Source organism: Diadema setosum, chromosome 18 (assembly GCF_964275005.1).
Source record: "Diadema setosum chromosome 18, eeDiaSeto1, whole genome shotgun sequence".
Lineage (NCBI taxonomy): Eukaryota > Metazoa > Echinodermata > Echinoidea > Diadematoida > Diadematidae > Diadema > Diadema setosum.
The window spans coordinates 6,433,119-6,455,168 of NC_092702.1; the positions used below are offsets into that span (position 1 = coordinate 6,433,119).

At 37.8% G+C, this 22,050-nt stretch overlaps 1 protein-coding gene across 1 annotated transcript; it reads right to left on the bottom strand.

The window, feature by feature from the left end:
• Positions 1-1,928: 1,928 nt before the first annotated feature.
• On the bottom strand, positions 1,929-12,984 carry LOC140241829 (high-affinity choline transporter 1-like). Its single transcript, XM_072321583.1, has 9 exons — positions 12,819-12,984; positions 11,809-11,916; positions 9,694-9,849; positions 8,978-9,126; positions 7,339-7,464; positions 6,295-6,448; positions 4,919-5,136; positions 3,321-3,491; positions 1,929-2,399 (listed from the first exon to the last, which is right to left on the bottom strand). Exons 1-9 carry the CDS (start codon positions 12,982-12,984, stop codon positions 1,977-1,979), a joined length of 1,671 nt encoding a protein of 556 aa, XP_072177684.1. The 3' UTR covers positions 1,929-1,976.
• Between the last annotated feature and the right edge of the window lie 9,066 nt (positions 12,985-22,050).

Consider the following 22,050-nt stretch of genomic DNA (forward strand, 5'->3'; position numbering starts at 1 on the left):
TTTTCTTTTTAATTCTACGAGCTATAGGTCACCTCGAAACAACAATAATGACTATGATGACCATAATCATCGTCATTTATCTATCATCATGATCATTAATTAATTTATAATCATCATCATCATCATCGTCATCATCATCATCATCATCATCATCATTTATTCATTTATCATCATCATCATCAACAACAACAATATCATTATCACTATCTTCCAGTCTTGTCTAACAGTGTAACCACGTCAGTGAAGGCACTGTTCTACCTATAGAAGGCTACGGTCACAACCCCCAAAATCAGCCTGCTCGGCGACCGGTCGGTGAGTTTTTAGCCAAAACCGGTCGGACAACGACCGGTGACCGACCGATGACCGACCAGGCGCCACTGATTTTTGGGGCATCGGTCGGTTGCCGCTGAAGTTTTAGCGCGGAGTTAAAATTTCAGCGGCGACCGACCAGTTTTCACTCGCTGCCCAAAATACGCTCGGTGTCCGAGCGGGAACCGCCCAGGGACTGACCTAATCGAGCGGTCGCTGCCGAGCGATTTAGGGAACAAAAATAATAGAGACAAAAATGACAACAGCACAGAAGAAAACCAAGAGAATAGATCGAGCGGTCGCCGTCGAGCGACTTAAGGCCTAAAAATGTTAAGATAAAAATGACGGAAGCACTGAAGGAAACCAGGGACTAGATGAAGAAGATAATCTAACGCTATGTGGAAGAAGCAGGGGGAGGAATAAAAGGCAAAGGTACCCCACCAACATCTCAGCATCTCAACATCTTGGCAACCAACATGAGGGACATGGAAGTCACAGGCAACCACTTTGGGGCAAAAGAGATGAAAGCTAAAAGTTAGTGTTGATATGTTGACGTAGTAAAATATGGTTTGGGTACCTTATCATTCATTTAAGGCCTATTGATTGAAGAAGAAATGAATGACAAGAGATGGGGAAAATCAAAATATAAAATTAAATAGGAATAGAAAAATACTGTAAAATATAAAAGATATTTTGGAGATTTTTTGAAGATATTCTGGAAAAATCTAATCTATTCTAATCTTTGTTCCATCTTGGGTGTTCCTCCCTTTTGTTTTATTTCCTAATTTCTAGTTATCTTTGGTATCACATAGCTGAGGTTTGTTAGTTGATAATTTAACTCTTAGATCTTTTGCCTCGAGTTTTATCCCCGTTGAGGACGGACTGATTTTGCTACAACACGCATTTCCCATAGACACCTGCCCGAGTATACTCGGGACTCGTCCTCAACGGGTTAATTGATTAATTAATTAACACATCACAAATCACATAGTTACATTAATAAACGCAGGTAGCTCGTGAGAAATTTCCGGCAGAGACCGGCGGGTGGCCGTCGGTACGCCTACGGGTCACCGGTAGATGACCTATCGATCACCCGTCGGTCGCTGAGCGATTTCGTAAAAATCGGCCGGTGACCGGTGGGAGATCGTCCAGTTGCCGATGGGGCATCGCTCGGTGACTGCTCTGACTCTGCGCGTTGCAGATCCCCATATTTCGCCAAAATTTTTCTGAAAATCGATCGGTGACCGACGGGAAATCGACAGGGCACTGCTCGGCCATCGCTAGGGTATTACAGCCTGCTCAGCATCTCCAGAAACTGCTGGGCGGTGCCAAAATTTCAGCAGCGACCGAGCAGGCTACAAATCGGTCGGTCACCGCTCTGAGTTGTGACCGTAGCCTAAGGCACAAACTATTAGGTATACATGTCATTGTCACAACATTTGGCATGGGTACTCATTTTATACACAGCTGGGTTTGGAGGGAAACATTTTGTTGAGCATCTTGTGCGACAAAGTACGAACCATCCAGGATTGGAACCCAGGATCTGTTTGCAGATCCTATCCACTATAGGGCTCTCATATTGAGTTAATGGCTTTATCAAGTCAACAGAAGCGAGAGCCTATAAAGTGCAAGATGGCAGCAGCATGATTCAAGAAATGTTCTCAGGTCTATAACCTTGTATCCTCCTTTAGTCCGTCACCGGCTGAGAGGAGGGATTCTGCCTCCTTCTTTTTCTTGCTCTGCTCATCGATGTTCAGTGCTTCATGTTCTTTGCTCCCAACGTCGCCGTCACCCACGGCCTCGTCGTCGACCTCTCTCACGCGCTCGACGTTCACCACGCACCTGAAGACGTCCCACTTGGGGCCGAGGATGTTCCTGGTGAACACGAGGTGTGTCAGGTAAGACACGCCGATGATGACGGGGAAGGAGATGAGGACGGTGAAGGTGCGGAAGGGGAACAGCTGGCCCTTGGTGTCGCTGAAGAAGGGGAACTTGATGAAAGGTGGAATCAAGAGAGTCTTCTCACCCCCTCCGATCCGGAGAAGCATGGCGATGATGAAACCCACAAAGGAGCCATACGTGTTGCAGACCTTGAGGGTGACCAATAGTGGCCAGGGTATCGGGTGTTGAGTGTACAGGTCAGGATACAGGGAATTATGACCCCGGAGGAATAAGAGAGAGTATGAACGAGAAAGCACATTATGAAACGAAATACAACTCACGTAGAACGTGTATGCAATATAATTGAAGATGAATTTCATATCTAAAACTTAACCGTCCCGCCCAACCCCCGAGTAAAAAGGAGAAGAGCTGAAAAGATCCGTGACGATGGAAAACTTCAAGAAAGGGAAGGAAAAGTTGGAGGGGAGTGAAGTGAGAAAAAAAAGAAGTTATACAGGGAAAACTTGATGATATCAGAATTAATGTAGATGAAGATAATTTTATTAAAGATTTTAAGAAAAACCTCTGCAATCGTTTCTTTAACATTGTTCTTGTACTAGATATCGTTTCCTGCAGATGAAAACCGTTAAGTTGTGGATCGTAATTTTACTCCAGATTCACATCCTAATTGTCAGGCTTATTCTCAAAAGCTTTCCTCGGTAATCCAATAGATTACATTCACTTCATTTGCATTTGCATTTGCATTTACTCGGAGGCCGTCATCTCAGTCAAGCACACCGCTTATTATTGACATTCTCCTCCACTTACACCTTGAAATATATGAATATTTACACGTATAATAAGCTTTTCTTTCATGATACGTACGTCAATATTATGATATAGGCCTACTTAATGAGTGAGATTAGTTAACACTGATTTTGACATCATCATGATTATCTTTAATCTATTATCGTGTTGTGTTTTCATGTGCAGGTGTACAAATAAGAACTATCACTGATTACGTCATTATCATGACTGAATTGTCGTTGATCTACTACGTTGTTGTTGTTTTTTTCTTGTACAGGTGGACAAATAAAACAAACTGAAACTGAAAAGTGCCCAAAGCCTACCTTGACATACAGAACGCACACCAGCTGGGGGAAGATGACAACGTAGACGAGGTCGGAACAGAGCACATAGAGGTAGTAGACCGAGTTCACGGTCAGCGCCAGGATCGTGGCCAATGCAGTGGTCACAACGATGGACACTCGGATGACCCACACAATCTCTCGTTTTGAGACCTGGAACGATAGAAACATTGGTCCGGTAAGAAAATTAGTGGATGCAATTATCTATTCAATCATATTTATTATTTTTTTCATTCGTGAATCAACAACATCTCCTCGGCAAGAATATGGCAATTTACAGATTTCACACAGAAGATAATCATTGTCTGATGTCGTATTACTCATGAACGTCATCACTTCGGCTGGGTGGGTGGGGGGGGGGGGTAATGTCTTTACAGGCATTGGTTTGTTTGTTTGTATGTCTTTCTGTTCGTCTGTTTGCTGGCAGCTAAATGCACATTGCTGCGAACGACGTTGTATGAAAATTTCAGGGAAAGTTAAATGTTTCATATGTGGTGAGCCAGATTATTTGGTGCAGCCAGAATTTTTCATGAAATCGTTTATACAATGTACTGTTCGAGGTAAAGATAATTTCAAATAATCGCTAGGATGCCTGGTCATAAAAACCCAAACAAACAGTGATTTGGTATGCGGCAATTAGAAAGCTAGGGATAGAAAAACTGCCTTGGCTGAGGTTTGTGCTCCCCGATAAATTCAAGATTTGCAGATTTTTTTTTTCCATATCCATGAAATTAGTGCCCTTTTTCATCATATTAAATGTCAATGGGCGTTACAAAATATAACCCCCATCTACCCATCACTTTTTTTGAGAGAGAGAGAGAATTTGACATGAGTTTGAAAGGCAAGGGACCGCTGATAAGCGAATCGTGTGAACTACAGCTCCCTCTTCTGACGATGACATTATACAAATTTATGACGTTGTGATGTAGCTCTTTTCCTCTCGGTTCTCGTTAGTGTTCATCTCAACACTCAATTTTCACACCATGCTCAGTGCAGTGTATAATTTATGCACTCCTGTAGTCCTAATTATTGCATAGCTTCATTATCAACTTATCTTCCTGATAAACAAATTGTGACATTGTAACATTGTACATTTCTATATCTAGGGGCGGATCCAGGAATTCTGTAAAGAAGGGGCGCAACTAGTATTTCTGGTGCCACTTCCGGGTTTCATTTGATTTTTTTTCTTTTTATTTCTTTTATTTTTAACGAAAAATAAAGGGGGGGGGGGCGTGCACCGGTTGCGCCCCCCTCTGGATCCGCCACTGATATCAATCTAAATTTATGTCTATCTATCCATTTATTCATGTCTGTCTGTCTATCTATCTATCTATCTATCTATCTATCTATCTATCTATCTAATCTGTCAATATGAAATGTACAGTTATCTATTATGCATTTATTTACATGTATATAAATTGTTCTTATTGGTGTCATTAATGCCCTTATTGGCAGTGTCAAACTGTCAAACTGCCGGTTTTTGTTATCAGCCTCTACCTAAGCAATCACACCATTAATCATGACGTCATGAATAGAAGACTAGGATTAACATCACAGTGATATTTCTCTTGGATCTGTACCGCGTTTCGGAAGAGGCCTTTGTAAATGTTGTGTGCAAACATGGAGCTCGCCGCTAGCACCGAGGAGTCCGCCGAAGACATGACTGCGGCCGATAGGGCCCCCAGCCCGATAAAAGCCACGTAGGTTGGTGTCAGGTACTGGATAACCAACGGAAGAATCAACGATGGGTTCTCTGAAGGAACGGTCTTGTTAAGATTAAGACTAGTTTCACTCCAGTCTACATCGATACAGGGGAGAAAAAAAAAAGAACAACAACACTAAAGCTATGTAAACCCATGAATTGCCACCACTATAATTATTACTTGTGTTTTGCAAAGAGTTCCTAGCCATAAATTTGTAGATCAGGTTTGTGAAAAGATGATTTCACAAATAACAAACAAGGACACTGGTAGGCTATGTCATGAATGATTGAAGACGTGATCGAAAAAAAAAAATCGAATTTATTATTGGAAAGCTTACAGAAATGAAAAGCTTTGAGGCCTGATAAATGAGAGATTGCGTTACTATCGAGTTGGTTACCTTTATAGTATAACCTATTCATATAAAACATAAAATATGTCTACGCATGTAAATAAATAGAAAATAAATAAATGGGTATGATATAAGCATGTATACATATCACAATGACATACAATAATGAAGAAATGTATATATGAATCTTCATATCTCCCATAGGACTTGACGCAGGTTTTATTGAATTTCCATTATCTATTTATTCGTGTGTGTTTTGTTTGTTGTTGTTGTTTTTTTTTTTTACATGGAATCAATTAAGACCACCATATCCTTCAAATTGAATTACTGTTATCTTGGAACATATCAACGATGACATTTGGTGGAAAGTGGTTGCAGTTGCTTAATCACCGCTCACAAACACTGTTAATTTTGCCACGATATTTCCTGTTCCAGTTTGCGTGCGTTGTTGATATGGAGTGATATTGTTAATGCTACTATTTTATTGGTGGAAACCAATCTATAAATTCCGTAGTTTTCTTTATAGTTTATTTCCGACTATACACAATGACACCTGTGATTCTGATGATATTGCTCATAAATTAATGTTGTTTAATAATGACTTTATTCAACTTCAAGGCAGCGTGAGGATGACATATACAAAAAAAAAAAAACGAGTCCACCGTTTCATTTCAAAACGAATGGCAGGTTAAAATACGTACATGAGATACAAGAAAATATTAAATATTTAAGTTTACATTACCACAACTCGAAATACATACATGTATATTCCCTTGTCTGATCTTGTTTACTAAATTGCGTCCATGTTGTATTATAAACAGTTGAACCAGAACCCATAGGTTTTTGTATGGATTGCCATATACCAAGCCGTTTGATCAGATACATACTGCTACAGTGAACTTACCCGTGCCGAAGCCCACAGCTCCGATCAGGACGCTGGGTATGGCCATTATAAGGACCAGCACGCCTGCTATGTACGACATCTTCTGAGCTGCATCCGGGGACTTGGCTGAAAGAACGCGCTGGAAGTATGCCTGCCACGTGATGCCTCCAAGTAACTATAGAGTCAGAATGAAATAATCATAATCATCATCATTATCTTCATCACCGTACTATCGTTGTCGTCGCCACCATAATAATCACGGCAATCACCAACACCATCACCACTGCTACTACGATTTTATTCATTATGCACATCTGTATCTGCCCATGACTTATTATCATAATCATTATCTATCTTGATTATCATTATCATCATCATCATCATCATCATCATCATCATCATCATAATCATCATGAAGTGAAGACATAAATTTCCACTGAGTGCTCTGCGCGCGCGCTCTCTCTCTATCGCGGTAATGATGGTGTACCACCATCGAGACTACTACGATCCCTTTCGTCAGTATGTACCCAGAGAATTCCCAGAGAATTATGTCATTGATATTGTAAGAATTTCAAGAGCTATCTATCATAGTACCTTTGCATAACCACGCAAGGAGATACTTGCCACAACCCACAGACATACGCAAGACACACCCACACAGCAAATCACCCAATAGGGCCTACAAACAGTCAAATATAACTCTATACCGAGAAAAACTGTCAGAAAAAGATCAAATGCTAGAAATGATGAGTTCTACATTACTATTGTGGATTTGTACTGTCAGCTAACTAAAAGAACGGAAGCACGCAAGATGCCACCAGAGAATAAAGATATTTACACGGAAGTGTTTATCCACGGAAGGGAAAAGAGGGTGCAGGTTCAACTTGGCGCATGAGGTCAGATCTTCCAGTTTGTCAAACCTCTGTTTTCGGGCCACTAAGTTTGTAATATGCATTCATTCATACGAAACGAGCTTTAGGTTTCAAATAACTGTAATGACAGCTAAAGAAAACGTTTTGTATAATTTGCTTTGACCTTTCTAATTGAAGCAACAGAAATACTTACTAGAAGAAGGGTATAATCGATCCAGATTCCGATATCACGAGTGTCGATAGATCCGATCCATTCTGAGGACGTGTTTGTGATCGGTTTCGCATGCTCGCTGGTCATCACGAAGGGAATACAGAACCACTGCAAAGAATCAGACACGAAATCGACGGAATTGTAAGAACATGATCTGTTATTGAAAGATGTAAGAAAGCAACTGATGGTCATAGTCGGGTTATGGGATACCTCTGCATTCCATTCCGATCACCTAATAATAGACTTTCATTTTTCTATGGTTGTAAGTTAGTGACCTGACTATTGATCTTGATAATGAATCTTGACTGCTTTGGTAGATTTAGATTGTATTCAAATGGGACTTTCTAAGCATAAATTATGGCTGGAATATCACACTTTTGGCCAAAGTTGAACGACCTTCGACTGTTCCAGTTTCAATTTCAGTAAGTTTTATTTCTCCACTTTAGTATAAAACAGAAATAAGTGTGACAATTTCAAACATATATACAAGTCATGAAAATATAAACAGGAGTTCTCGTTACAAATATAATCATAATCATGTGAATAATACATACTATTTCATGAAAAATCCTTAAGTATACAGGTGGAGGAGACCGTTGTCAATAAGCAAATCGCTTGATTTGGAAAACGGCCTCTAAGCATGTGACTGGCGACCTTGTGGAAGTTTGCCTACTTAAAGCTACACTTAACTGGCTTAATTAAGTGATGTTTCCAAAAAGAATCACCAAAGGTTCTTCTTTACTTTTGTTAATGAGACACTAAGAACTGATTACGCGACCGAATGGACAAATCAACCGACAACCCGAATATCGAACCCCTCCGGCACCTCCCTCCCGCAAACAGCTGGCAAAGGCAAACTTATTTGCATAAATCTCGAGCTGCCAATAGCACACATAACATCGATGTAAGAATACAAATTAAAAAAAAAAATACTCGTTCAATCATCAGTAAATGCTTCGACCTCTAAAATGATTCGAGCAGATCGTTTCATCATGGTGTTAACTATACTTACCAAAGGAAATGTCTAGTTCCTTGAATACACGTTCGAACAAGTCGTGTTTGCTTTAGAGTCACACTTTTGGCAATTTCCTTTTCCTGAACGATAGTGTACCGAACTTAAATAGTTTGGGAGGTATAGGCATGCTATCATCAATGACACGTTGTTAGACAGGGAAATTATATGTGGATTGAGTGAGTGCAGCAACATCAGTTAAATTTTAGGAAAATCAAACAACTCTTTCAGAAGTTATGAATTTTCAAAGTTTCTGTGTCATCATATCGCTGGATGAGAAGACTACAACAGTTTGTGACGTCACTGCAGAACAATGATCATAGGAAAAAAAATAGAGAGAATTCAACATATTTTCATTTTCTAGCATAATGAATGAGCACATTACTTACCTCTTTCAGAAAGCATGTGGAATAATCGTCACTACTCTTCGAATTCGTGTCAGTATACAATTCGAAGGAGTAGGTACTTTTTTTTAAATGAAATTTTATGGAATTCTCTTTATATTTCCCTTATAACTGTCCTGCTGTGCGATTGACTATTGATGAGAGAAGGTCTTGACTTACGATGACATTATACGAGTGACTTACGATGACAGTAGGAGTGACTTACGAGTCCGAGAAAGATACAGAAGAGCTGAACGACGTCGGTGTAGGCCACGGAATAAAGCCCGCCAAAGAATGTGTAGAAAGCGACGATGCATGCCGAGATGATAACTGACAAGGTAACATCCAGCTCCAGGATCACGCTCATGGTCGTGCCTAAGACATCAATAAAAAGATTAATAAATAAATTGATAAATAAGTGTAATATATACACACATACACACACACACACACACATATATATATATATATATATATATATATATATATATATATATATATATAGATAGATATATATATATAAACATTAACATGACAAGAATTTCTTGAGGCAGTAACGGTCACTGAGGAGACGAGTTGTAACAATATCTAAAGGTCATTTAATGTTCAAAATTACCAATCAGATATGAAAGAGGGCATCATCTGACAGTGAGAGAGAAAGAGAGAGAGAGATGAGATAGAAACAAAGTCAAATGAAGTAAAATGGACGAGATCTAGAGGCAAATGTAAAAGCAACGCAGAGATGGGTATAGGAGAATGGGCATTTCGAGGGAGAACAGACGATCTAGAGAGATATAAGAAGCAGATAGACAGGATGGAATAGACGACAAGGAAAACACTGAACTCTTGTGTCTTTGAGTGCTGCAAGAATTATACATTTCTGAAAATAACATTACGTGAATGAAAATGAATCCCTAATATGTCGCCATGGTAACCACCTACCAAGAGCCGCCAAGATGGCCGCAGTCCAGAGTATTTCCCCGAACAGAGAGGGTATGAAGAGTAGGCCTCCCATCCTGTTCCCGTAGGTGACTTGGAAGGGATCCAGCATGGTAACGTAACCTTTTGCCCTCATTTTTTTTGCAAAGAGGATACCACCTTGCGTAACAGTGGCGAAGAATAATTGGGAGAACAATGATGGAGGTTAGCGGTTCGTGAGGTAAGCAAATGTTCACAGATTAGTCTTTTTTAAGTCAATTCAATTTAGTTAGATTAATGCGACTCTTTCCTGTTCAATTCAAACTTATTATCCAGTATAGAACATGTTATATTACTGAAAAACAAAGATTATTGCACATACATGTATTTCATGATAAGTATCAAATGAGGATTATCCAGTAGTTTTCTAACACTTCTTCACAACGTTGTAACGTCATTGACATGCATGTTCTGGGGAAAGTGGAAGGACTCACTAAAATACAAACGCGATCGGGTCATGCGTGGGTCCGTCAAAATTATATAACAACCAAATTTTGGACGATGGATTGGGTGATTTACAGACATTGGATATATTTGCAGCCGAAGTATTTCATAAGGTTCCTTTTAGGAAAGATGGGAGACCAAAGCCTAGGGACGGCCCAGCGTTCTTTTTGATCTGTATATCACGTATACACAAACACATACAGGCATAATTGTGTATATTTAGTACCGATATACCAGGTACCCGCACAAAAATTCGTCATTTAACTATTCAATTAGATGGACATTCGAAAAATGTTAAAGTTAGTATGAAGATTTGTATTTCTCCTGTAGATATACTAGGTGTTTCAAAAAACATTTTTCCTTGTGCTTGCAAACACCACATTTCATTCCAGCTGGCAATCATTTTCATATTTTGCTTCACATATCACTAAATTTGGGATATAAATAAGCATAAATGATCACAAGTTCTTCATTTTAATAAACTGTCTACTAGTCTGATAAAATTTGTCGCTTTTTCGATAAAAAGAGATCATTTTTGGCAAAGAGTTCAGCAGCATTTTTCATTGGGGCGATTTGTTTCACAGATTTATTTAAGGCTCCATATACACAATTGTATACTCTATTTGATTTTCTTTGCTTCCTGTCACCATGTTTGCGACAGAACAAAAGGTATTCATTGTAATTTCATTTTTCAGAAGTAGGGAGAGCACTGTCGCGACTCAACGACTGTATCGGCAGGCGTTTGACTTTACACAGATACTGCCAGAGGCTGAATAAAGATTAGTTGTTCTCATGAATAAATAATGAAGCATTAAAACCCTGGCCATTGTTCAGGACCATTGTCAGGGTGTTAACCACACACTCCCATACACACCCGTTGACCCCTGTGCAAAGTGAAAGTTTTGTACAGAGGATTGAAAATAGAGCAAATCTGGAACCTAACTGTGAAATTAATCATGGATTTCATGAAACTGATTTATGCGTTCATATTTAAATCACCTCCAACAAAATTGTACACTATTCACCTATCACTCATATCAATGACAGTGTTATCTGATGTACAGTTTTTGAATGATTAAGAATCAAAAGTGGGAAATGTTTTTTTGAAACACCTTGTATATATATATATATATATATATATATATATATATATATACATGTATATATATATATATATATATATATATATATATATATATATATATACATATATATATATATATATATATATATATATATATATGTATATATATATGTGTGTGTGTGTGTGTGTGTGTGTGTGTGTTTAGAGTGCGAGAAGGGGTCCCGACCATGTACAGCACCAGTATAGATATGTATATAAACATATATTTTTATGTATATATATATATATATATATATATATATATATATATATATGTATATATATATACATATATATATAGAGAGAGAGAGAGAGAAAGAGAGAGAGAGAGAGAGAGAGCACAGTTATACGAACTTGAAATTCGACACAATAACAAATCAATTCTAGTCCCATGATTAACTGACATTTGATTCCATTGATCCAAGAAAACTGAAGCATTTTGCTGAACTCAGTTCCTCTTGCGGTTCATCTGAAAAAGAGAGAGTGTGATATGGCAAAGACCTGGTCCTCACCTAGGGATATACACACGGCATAGGCCCATGGCGCCTGTGTCCAAACCAGACCATAGGCATACACGGACTCTGCTGCTCCGTTGATATATGCTCCTCCCACCACGGTGGCTGTGTGTCAATAATTAAGAAATTCAGTGTTAGATGCCTCGAGTAGAGGTCAGTGAGTGTTAAACACTGAAAACAAACAAGCAAACAAACAAGCAAACAAAAATGTCATGTTGTAGTGATAAGAGGGGGAGAAGTTAAACACAGCGAATTATATAGTTCATCCTTTGTTGTTGTTTTTATGTAATTTACGTTAAAAAAGAAAATAAATACGTTAAGAACGCTTCATGAATAGTTACTTTCTTCTTAGTGCATAAGGGAATTCAGCAACATTTTGCGAACCTTCTTTTGGTATACAGACTAAACGAAGGGAGTTTCATTTAGCATTTGCAGTACAGAAATACATTGATAGTAGTTTGTTCATAATGATTTACCATTAGTTATCACGTATTTTGTATTGTTTTGCTTTTGTTTTGGGAGTCTTTTTTAAAAGCATATTTACAGATATTATAAATGTTTTACAAAATGACATAATCTCTCAGGGAAAGACATTGATACTGGCAACAACAACATTTGATAGCATTTCCTGCTAACAAATGTGAGCAAAGCTTGTCAATACTCGTCAGAGGAGTCTCGCTTTTTTACAGAAAGAGGATTGTACTTTTTCAAAGTTCCAAACAAAGCTCCTCATATTCTAGCCCTCTATTCCCTAAAAAGGCTTCTTTGGAAGTTAATCCATTGTGTTGTCCAACGTTAACGTACGCTTCCGTGCATATGGGACTGCACGTTGAACTGTTCTCAGGATTGATGCTGAATTGCCTTTATCATTTTTTTTTTTCCGAGGCAACTATATATTCTGGTCAAAGTTTAATTGCTCATGATGACTATTTCCTATATGTTCATGCTTTTGACAATCGAAATTAAGAAATCAAACAGGCACGGAAAACATCGGAAACTATACGTACCGGCGGTAGTAAATACTCCGACAAATAGATTTAAATCCCTGCTAGCAACGAGCACACTATCGGGATCCGATACACCCCTCGTCTTTCTTGCTGCCCACAGTCCCACCAGTAGGATCACGATATAGAAGACGGCGATACCAGCGATCCCCGCCCAGTTAACTGCCATCCTGTTCTTATCTGAGTTGGATGATAATCATTCCATGCGATTAGGTATCGACAATCATACAAATTGTATATGGAACGTGATCATTTACGACGGTTACGGTGTTTTGTCTCCTTGATTCTCATCTATAGAAAAAATCTGAAGATGTTTGATAGATAAACCATCCAACGACGTAGGCCCTGATAGAATCTTGTGATAACATAAACTGATTGTTATTCAAAATCAGTTAATGGTTAAAGGCAGTTAACTATAGGTCTTAACTCAAGAGTTGCGTGGTTTTCAATGATAAAAAGTTACCTTGTCTGTTTAACGGCACATTCTGAGAAGAACAACAATATGTAGAACAAGGGTTCCCTACAGTTTGATAGCCCAAATGCGCATGTTCAATGACACATCAATGCTCCATAAGCATCACATTAGAAGTACAATCACTTTACAGGCAACGTACAAGACGTACGCAATGTATATCGCCCATATCTTTGATTTTTTTTGATCGGCAGACGCATAATGTTTGCCTATGTCTACCTGGCATCTGAAGATGTCATCGTGTTACCGTGTTCGCCGCCTTTGGCTAGTCATGAATGGAATAATCTCGTCGAACCAATGTGCTCCTGCAGGTCAGGTTCACGCACTTTTCAATCTTATATTAATAGCAGTATCTCCTATTTCCGATCCTTCTTCTTTTTCTTCTTCTTTCTTTCTTTCTTTTTTTTTCCTGTTTAAACTGTTCAGCTGTTCGACACGTAATGACACCCACCCATCCTGCACAAAGAATAGATTTCACCAATTTCCGGAGATTAAGAAATCAGTCAGCCTCGAGCGTCTTACCAGTTATCCCCTATATCTCAATGAATGACTACGGTGTTAGCAGAGCGCCATGATAGCTGCCAAGTTCCCACGTATTCTAACCGGTGTATAATCTTTTTCCCCAATGCCCGTCATGCAACCCCCTGAGGTGGTCGAAGAGGGTATACCTCGATCCTTGTCATCGTTTTATGCTATTCACTTCTCTATTTCCAGATGGACTAATTTTTGTGCGGATGTCACGCGGGATTAACATTAAAATGAACATAGACATAGAAAGAGCCATGGCGGGTCAGTGGGTTATGCTAAAAAAGACTCTAAATCTGGCGTTTCCCGGTTCAAGTTCTCTGACAGCTGCTGAATACCGGCAGAATGCCCTTTGGGGAGACACTTCTCTTTAATGTTGCCTGTTCCTCTAGTATTAGATGTGGCTTGAAGTTAATTGTCCTCAATTTGCTGGCTTATTGAATGGGAACATGGCATAATTAGTTAACCACACACAACAAAACACGCACCTTAAACACAACCGCGATGTACACACAACGACAAAAGCTCAGTTAATAAAGTCATAATGAAACAACTTTTAATATATCAATCTACACGATTGAGTGCTTCGGTAATATTCATTGAAAATTAGCTTGTGTTTACAAAAAACAAAAACAAAAACAAAGACAAAACAAACCTACATCTTTTCCAACAACAAAATCATGTTTTAAAATTGATGAAACGAAAAAAAAAAAAATCTCCGGATTCACACAAATTTTCTTTTTGTTTATCGTTTCATTCACTTTCTTATGACTACATTCCATAGAAATACAACATTTGTTTTCCTTTACTTCGAATGTCTGTACTAAGGGATCTGACGTAGTATTTGCACGGCATATGAAATATAATGACTGCAAAATATTAATCAGTCACATGCACCGAGTTATGGTTTCCATGTTTTTTGCTCGAATGAGTTTAAAGGCATAATTTACCATTTGCAGATGAAACAAAAACCCAGCATAAGTGCTTCAAAGTAGTTCTAAAATATGAGTTAGGGATAGAAGCAACCAATGTATGAATTTGAATCTGTATAATCGATGTTAAGTATTGTTATATACAAAATATGAACAATAGTTATAATAAAAATGTTTCCAGACTAAACCGTCTACAGTTATGGTTTACTGAGAAAAACAATGATATCTCCCTGTATGTTAGGCTATATTGCAAAATGTTTATATGGTGTAAAGGATGTTTTGTGATACAACTGACCTACACATATGCATCAAATGTGATATCTTGAACATTTTTCTTTTGATCAGTGCTCCCAAATGTCAACAGGACCTTTAAAACAACTGTCAATGAATGCGTGATTTCCTGAATTTCCGCATGACATCTGAGAATGCAAGCGCGCATGAAATTCTAAAGCAGAGATCTCACCTTTGGCTCTTTGGTGAATGTTAGGAGCATCCTCCTACACCTTCTATACAACACGGGGAGGAAGTTGCCCCCCCCCCCTATTTCCTTGTGATGATTGGCTACATTGCCGTTGAAAAATATCACCTCCGAACTATGAACCAAATATTTTGATAATGTGGTGTTTTTTCCCGACTCTGAATGTGACATTGAGTTCTCCTAAAGACAGTCCCGCCCCGTCTACCAACGTGTATCCATGTAATAGCGCGAGCCACGACCGAGCAGCTTCCATAACTCTACGGTGTTGTAAAAGTGCATCAGTCAATTGATCAACACACTTGGCACACAAAGCCAACTTAAAGGTCCTGTTTAGCTTTGGGAGCAGTGATTTTAAAACAATTTCAAGATATCACTTTTGATGCATATGTGTAGGTCAGTTGTATCACAAAACATCCTACCATATAGAGTTTTTGCAATTAAAACATAAGGAGATATCACTATTTTTCTCACTAAACCATAACTGTAGATGGTTTAGTCTGGAAACATTTTTATCATAACTATTGCTGTTGCTCACATTTTGTATATTTAACAATACTTAACATCGATTATACTGGTTCAAATTTTTACATTGGTTGTTTCTATCTCTAACTCACGTTTTAGAACCCTATTTTGAAGCACTAATGCTGGGTTTTTGTTTCATCTGCAAATGGTAAATTATGTCTTTAACCCTATCTTATAGCGCAAATCGAGAGCGATTCATCTCCACGTGCATCTCTTAACAAAGAGTGTAGGGAAAAGGACATTTCTGCTAGCTCTCTTGATTTGTTTAGAAACCAAAAATCATAACAAACTTGAAACAAAAAGACGAACCAAAAACAAAACAAAAATTGACACAAGAGAACAGGATTTTGTTTAGGCAACCCACATGACCCCTCTTCCGGATGTAACTTTTTTAAGTACAGTCCAATGGGGCTGCTGTTCCTTTCAAAGATTTGTATTTTTAATACAGTGGGGTGGGGGGGGGGGATGGGGGGGGGGGGGTCGCTGAAGCATTAGCTAAATATTTCGACCAAAACTGTGCTAGCACTATTGTTCATGTATAAGCTTGTTATGATAGCTAAAGAGTTGTTGATCAAGTCAAATAGATGCCTTGTCCACACAACCTACGAACAATATTACGGACCACCTTTCAAATTCAAGTTCAAGTTCAAGTTCAAATTTATTTTCACAGTTCCACTTTCTCAATGATGAGATTTCAAAATGATTGACAGTAAAACAAGAATACAAAATATATACAACCATGTCTTTTGATCGAAGAAGAAAGAAGAAAAAAAGACCACAAAAACATACTTAACTAAATGTATGGTCATATCATCTGAGGATGTCACAAGTAAATATCAGAAATATGATGGGGCCTTTCCTTGGTTTTGTATTAAAGACAACACTAGAAACATAAATTTTCTTGAATTTTTGCCATGATTTTGATATTTTGATGTCCTCTTAATCGGATGATGTCTGAGAGAGCCAGTGCATCTGATATTTCTCGGGCATATTCATAACGGAAATGCATCTTCCATGGAAGGAGAAATGAATTACATCGCCGTTTCGAAACAGTTGGGAAATTTTGACGCCAGTGGGGTAACTGCCAAGAAATAATAGAGCTCTTTCAACGTGCCACCTTGATGCAATGAGACTGCGTTTCTACAAATGACTCGAGATTGAGAAAAATAATTGTGTGATTTGAAAATAACTGTCTGATTTGAACCAAAATGGTCAGTTTCTGCCTGGGGTTATCTCTCTTGCAAACGAAGAAGAGCATGACGAAAGCGTGAAGAACTTTATGCGTAAGACAACGCTCCTAAGGATTCACACAACACTATTTCATCTGAATCAAAATTATCATCTGCATTCCTTCCTGAATTCTCCCAAGAAAATGACCATGTGAAGTCCATCCAAGGCTATTAGTCCTGATTTTCAAGGACTGAATGGTTCAAATTAAAAAAAAAAAAACAACAGAAGAAATAAAACTATTCTGCGTTAAGTGATTGATAATCACTCTGCTCATTTAGTGATGGCTTGGTGTCCTTTGATTTGGATGGTGTTCTAGCAGATCGCGCCTTCGATATTTCTTGAACATAAAAATATAACAACAACAGTCAGAGTTTCCTCACGCTGATATACCCAACGCAAACTAATTGTCCCGACCAGTTGCGATATGTCTACCCGATTAGTTACACTCTGCACAAAGAACACTAACAAACAAACTACGAATTCGTTTACTTTCGCAAGTTTACAATCATTGAGCTATGGGGGTGGAGCATTTACAAACTGAGCCAAGGATAACTGTGTCAGTGACTCCTAGAGCACTGAATAAGTGTATTAAATTGATTAGAATGCAGGATAACGTAAATTGGTAGCACTGCTACGAACAAAATCTAGTGTTATGATCTTACCTGAATGGGATGCCGATTCCGCAAAGCTCCTCCACACAGCTAAGACTAATTGTTTGTGGGCTTAAACCGAGATGAAAACCGAACACGAACACAGAGGGAAGCACGGTGCAAGATCACTTCTGTTTGAAACGAGAGGTTAGCGGATCAAAGTCATAAATAATATCTCGAAAAAGATACATGGTGCAGACATTTACTCCACGGAATCCTGCCATCGCTCATGCACACAACTACTACTACCGAATGTTACATGATTGGAAAGCATATCAAAGGCGTTGGAGGGAACAATCATATAACCGTCTTAAACGACAGCCAACGGGAAAATGCGGGGCAAATTGTGATGACTGTATCAATATATGATGGAACTCGAAAGGCAGCCTTCGTTGTTGTTGTAGTTTTTTTTTTTTAACAGTGACCTGGTATAAGTCAGGCTTCCCAGAAGACTGCTACAGCAACAACAATAACATCCATCACACCAGAATGTATATTAATCGTTTGTTCAAGCACATCCACTCTTGGGGGGGGGGGGGGGAGGGAGGGAGACGGTGAGGGAGATGGCGGGAGGGGACTCGTGGGAGGGGCGCTGGAATAACCTCCATTGAGATCTTATCTTGAAGACTTTCCTTCAAAGCTCGCTTTGAAGGTATCCCACGTGATGTGTATGCCTACATCTAGAACTGAAAAAAAAATACAGTGTTCAAGATATAAAAATGGAAGAGGAACTTTCAAAAACAGAGTTGCAGTATCACAACAAGATGATTTCGCCACAGAGCGAAACGAAAATTGATGAATCAGAACAAAAAAAAAAAAAGGAATGGGGGATGTATATGATAAAAGTTTTGGCTGAGTTCTTTTTCTTTTTCTTTTTTTATACTTTACTTTACTGTCCTGACTTTGCCGTAATTATGAACTGTTACAGTACCAAAACTATTTCTATTGTTGACCATGGCATTCAATAAAGTCTTCTGAGATGGTCCATGATGGTGGTCATCGTCCTTATTGATATTCCTTAAAAAGCATGTTTGTGACAGACAGAGCTAAATATTGTGTCTGAGCGTATAGAAACGTGTAACTGTGCATGATACATCAACATATTTCTTTTTCATACTGAAACAAGAATTAAACACAAGCCAAAATTAAAAGCAAATAGATAGATAGGCAGATAGATAGATAGATAGATAGATAGATAGATAGATAGATAAATAAATAAATAAACAAATAAGTAAATAGATAAATACATGATTTCAAACAGTGTGGCTTATCTTGAAATGACGCTCTTGAGCACTTAAAAAGGTGACAGGTAATTGTAGAAACAATCCCCCGAAACACAAAACTTATAAAGTTTTTCGGCGACTAACCGCTGATTATGTCGTTCATTCTGTGTCGCGATGAAACTAAAATGCACAGGTTTTTGATGTCAAATAAAAGTATGCACACTTCAAGTCAAGTTTCGCTCAAGAACGCACTCTTTTATGTCTTTGTGTACTGTCCTGTAATAACGTTATTATAATCACATTGCACTTGGTCGAAACCCTCATACCCCTAGGTGACTTTTCTTCGATCGAGGTATAGTTTGTTTATTCTTTCTTCGTGTTCATTCTTTCTTCATCTCGGGGCGAAGCTACAATAGGAAAAGCGGTTCAAATCTAAATTCAAGGTCACATGAAGAATAGGTGTTCAATATGTTGTTTCGCACATTGTCATTACAACACACATTACTTGAGTCAACAATCTTTCTGTGACTTTGAAACGCGACTTTCTACCGAAAGAACGGAAGGTTGGAAGAAACCAATAATAAGATAATGACTGCTTTTGTAAAGGGCTTTGAAGGAAAACAACTTATGTTTCCGATATGATTCCATTCGAGGATATCATGTGATTGCCATCGACCCAATTCATATTTTTTTAGTACAATGTAATATCGGTTCCAGAGACTCACTGAAGTGTTTGCCGGATGTGACTCATCTATACATAGCTTTAGGCCATAGGCTTGAAATTTCCAGATGTCTTTGAAATGCATTTTTTTTTGTTGTTCTATCGTGCAGACATTCTTGACTCACACGAGGGTGATAATCAAGTCCTATTAATTTTTATGAAGTACGTTTTCTCACATTTTTATGGATCGTGGTTTCAGCATGTACAAAAGATTTGTGAAGCACTTTGTGAAAGTTTGATGACAATCGGACAATTCTACGTTCACATGTTATTCATCTTTTTTATTAGACTCTTTCGGTAAATTCAGTGTGAGGCCCTCTCTCTATGAGATGTGAAAAAAAAAATAACATGATAGTAAAGGAATATAAAAGTGATTCTATAAATCTCTTTCTTTTATTTCATGAAAAATACACATTCCCATGACCTGATGTTGAGAATATACAGCCACACACTCAATTTTCTCTGTAGCATCATGAATAAACTAGTTCATACTCATTCGATAGCCTAAACAAGTATTACTTTTTTTAATTTCCATTTTATTTTCCTTACATTGACATACGACTGTGGTATTAGAAAATAATCCAAGTAATGCTGTATAATAATCCAATCAGATAAAAGCAACCTAATGACCAACATAAAAAAAAATCCTCAGTTTTTCACGGATTATCTTTTATCTCTCTCTCTCTATTTTATATATATGTGTCTTTCTATTTATCTTTAATGATATAAATATATATATATATATATATATATATATATATATATACACTCAGCAAAAAAAAAGGTAAACACTTTTCAAGTTCATATTTTTTTATAGAAAATTTGGATAGATATTAATGTCTTATATACCATGTTAAAGGTACTAAGTAATTTAATCAGCTTTCAACGTGGTAGGTCAATAAAAAGGCAAACTTAACGCAAGAGTGAACACCTTTTTCTCTTCCAAAGCACAAAAGTATATAAAAAGTGCAAAAAGGGACAAGTTGTCATTCATGCGTATGTGCTCTTCCATGTAAGAATGACAACAAAAGACAATTCAAAACAATAAAAAATGCAAATAAGTTAAAAAATCATCCTATGATCTCTATAAGTGCTTAGTAGCCCGCAAAGATAAAGAAAGGCGAAAAAATAATTAGAGAAGATTAAGAATCTTCTGTCAAATCCAAATTCAAATGGCATGAAAGAGACAATATTAATAAATATGGTAGAAATTTCAAATGTTATTTCAAATTAAGAACTTCGAAAATGATATTTGGTTCTTGAATTTGTCTCATGAATCAACTTCTTAAATTCCTAAATATAAAAAAAAATAAAGAAAGAAAGTTTGTCCCTTTTATCACCTTTGCGGCTTACTCCCTGCAATACCCTGTGTCATTTGAAGTTAGATTCGACAGAAAACTTTTATTTATTTTTTCCCCTTTGGTTTTCCACTTTGCTAGTGTTTGAGGATATAAAGAGATACAAGAGGGCGAAAACTTATTTTTGCTATTTCATTCATGTCTCTCATTGTGTGAATTGGTCTTTTGTTCTCATTGCTATCTTGAAGGGTGTTTGCAAATGAACGACAAAATGTCAGTTTTTGCAATTTTTACTTTGTGTCTTGAAGGCAAAAATCAATGTGTTCATTCATGCATAAAATTTCCCTTTGTATTAACCTACCAGTTTGATGGCATCTTTAATATGGTATATGACACAATGATTTTGATCAAAATCTTTTATGAAAAATATGTGCTGGAAAAAAAAAAATATATATGTATATATATATATATATATATATATATATATATATATATATATATTTATTTATTTATTTATGTATATATTTATTAGAAAACTTCCTTTCCTGGATACGCTGTATAAGGGACCAATCCCCTCCGCTGTCACATAACTGTCAGTAATTATGAGTAGTGTAAACCATTTGATGAAAACATGACGTAACACTGTGGTCATGGTGGAAAGTATTTGATTTGATTTGATTTATTGCAACATTGACGCGGATAGGCAAAGTAAAATAATCATGACCACTGGTTCTAAATGTTGTAAATTTACAGGCTTTCACATCGGGGCCATCCCATGAGACCGACACCCACAAGTCATATAGCCCACGAGTTCGACATTGCAAAAAAAGTCCATGAGTCATATAACCCACAAGCCATACAGCCCATGAGTACGACACTACGCACATGAGAACCATGAGTTCGACATTAAGTAAAAACAGCCCATGAGTCCGACTAGTTGCATCACGAGGTTTAATGTGTAGGTCTCGTGGGCCTTGTTTGCTTAGTGTGGAACTCACGGGCTGCATTACTCGTGGGCTGTATGGTCCGTGGGTGTCGAACCCGTGACGTGCATCTTTTACATCATACTCACCTACACATACTCACCTACCACATGCAGCTCTCTCTTTCACTTACATTTTCAGTCGTTGTAGACTAATTCTCCTCAACGAAAAACAACTTGAATGTGGTTCTCTTGGATTCCA

Bases quoted from the DNA above. Each gene is read 5' to 3' on its own strand.
- LOC140241829 (XM_072321583.1), bottom strand. From the start codon at position 12,984: ATGGCAGTTAACTGGGCGGGGATCGCTGGTATCGCCGTCTTCTATATC. The intron at 11,917-12,818 runs GTACGTATAGTT...ATTGACACACAG, and splicing joins CGGAGTATTTACTACCGCCG to CCACCGTGGTGGGAGGAGCA. The intron at 5,137-6,294 runs GTAAGTTCACTG...GTATCGATGTAG, and splicing joins AGCTGTGGGCTTCGGCACGG to ACTGGAGTGAAACTAGTCTT.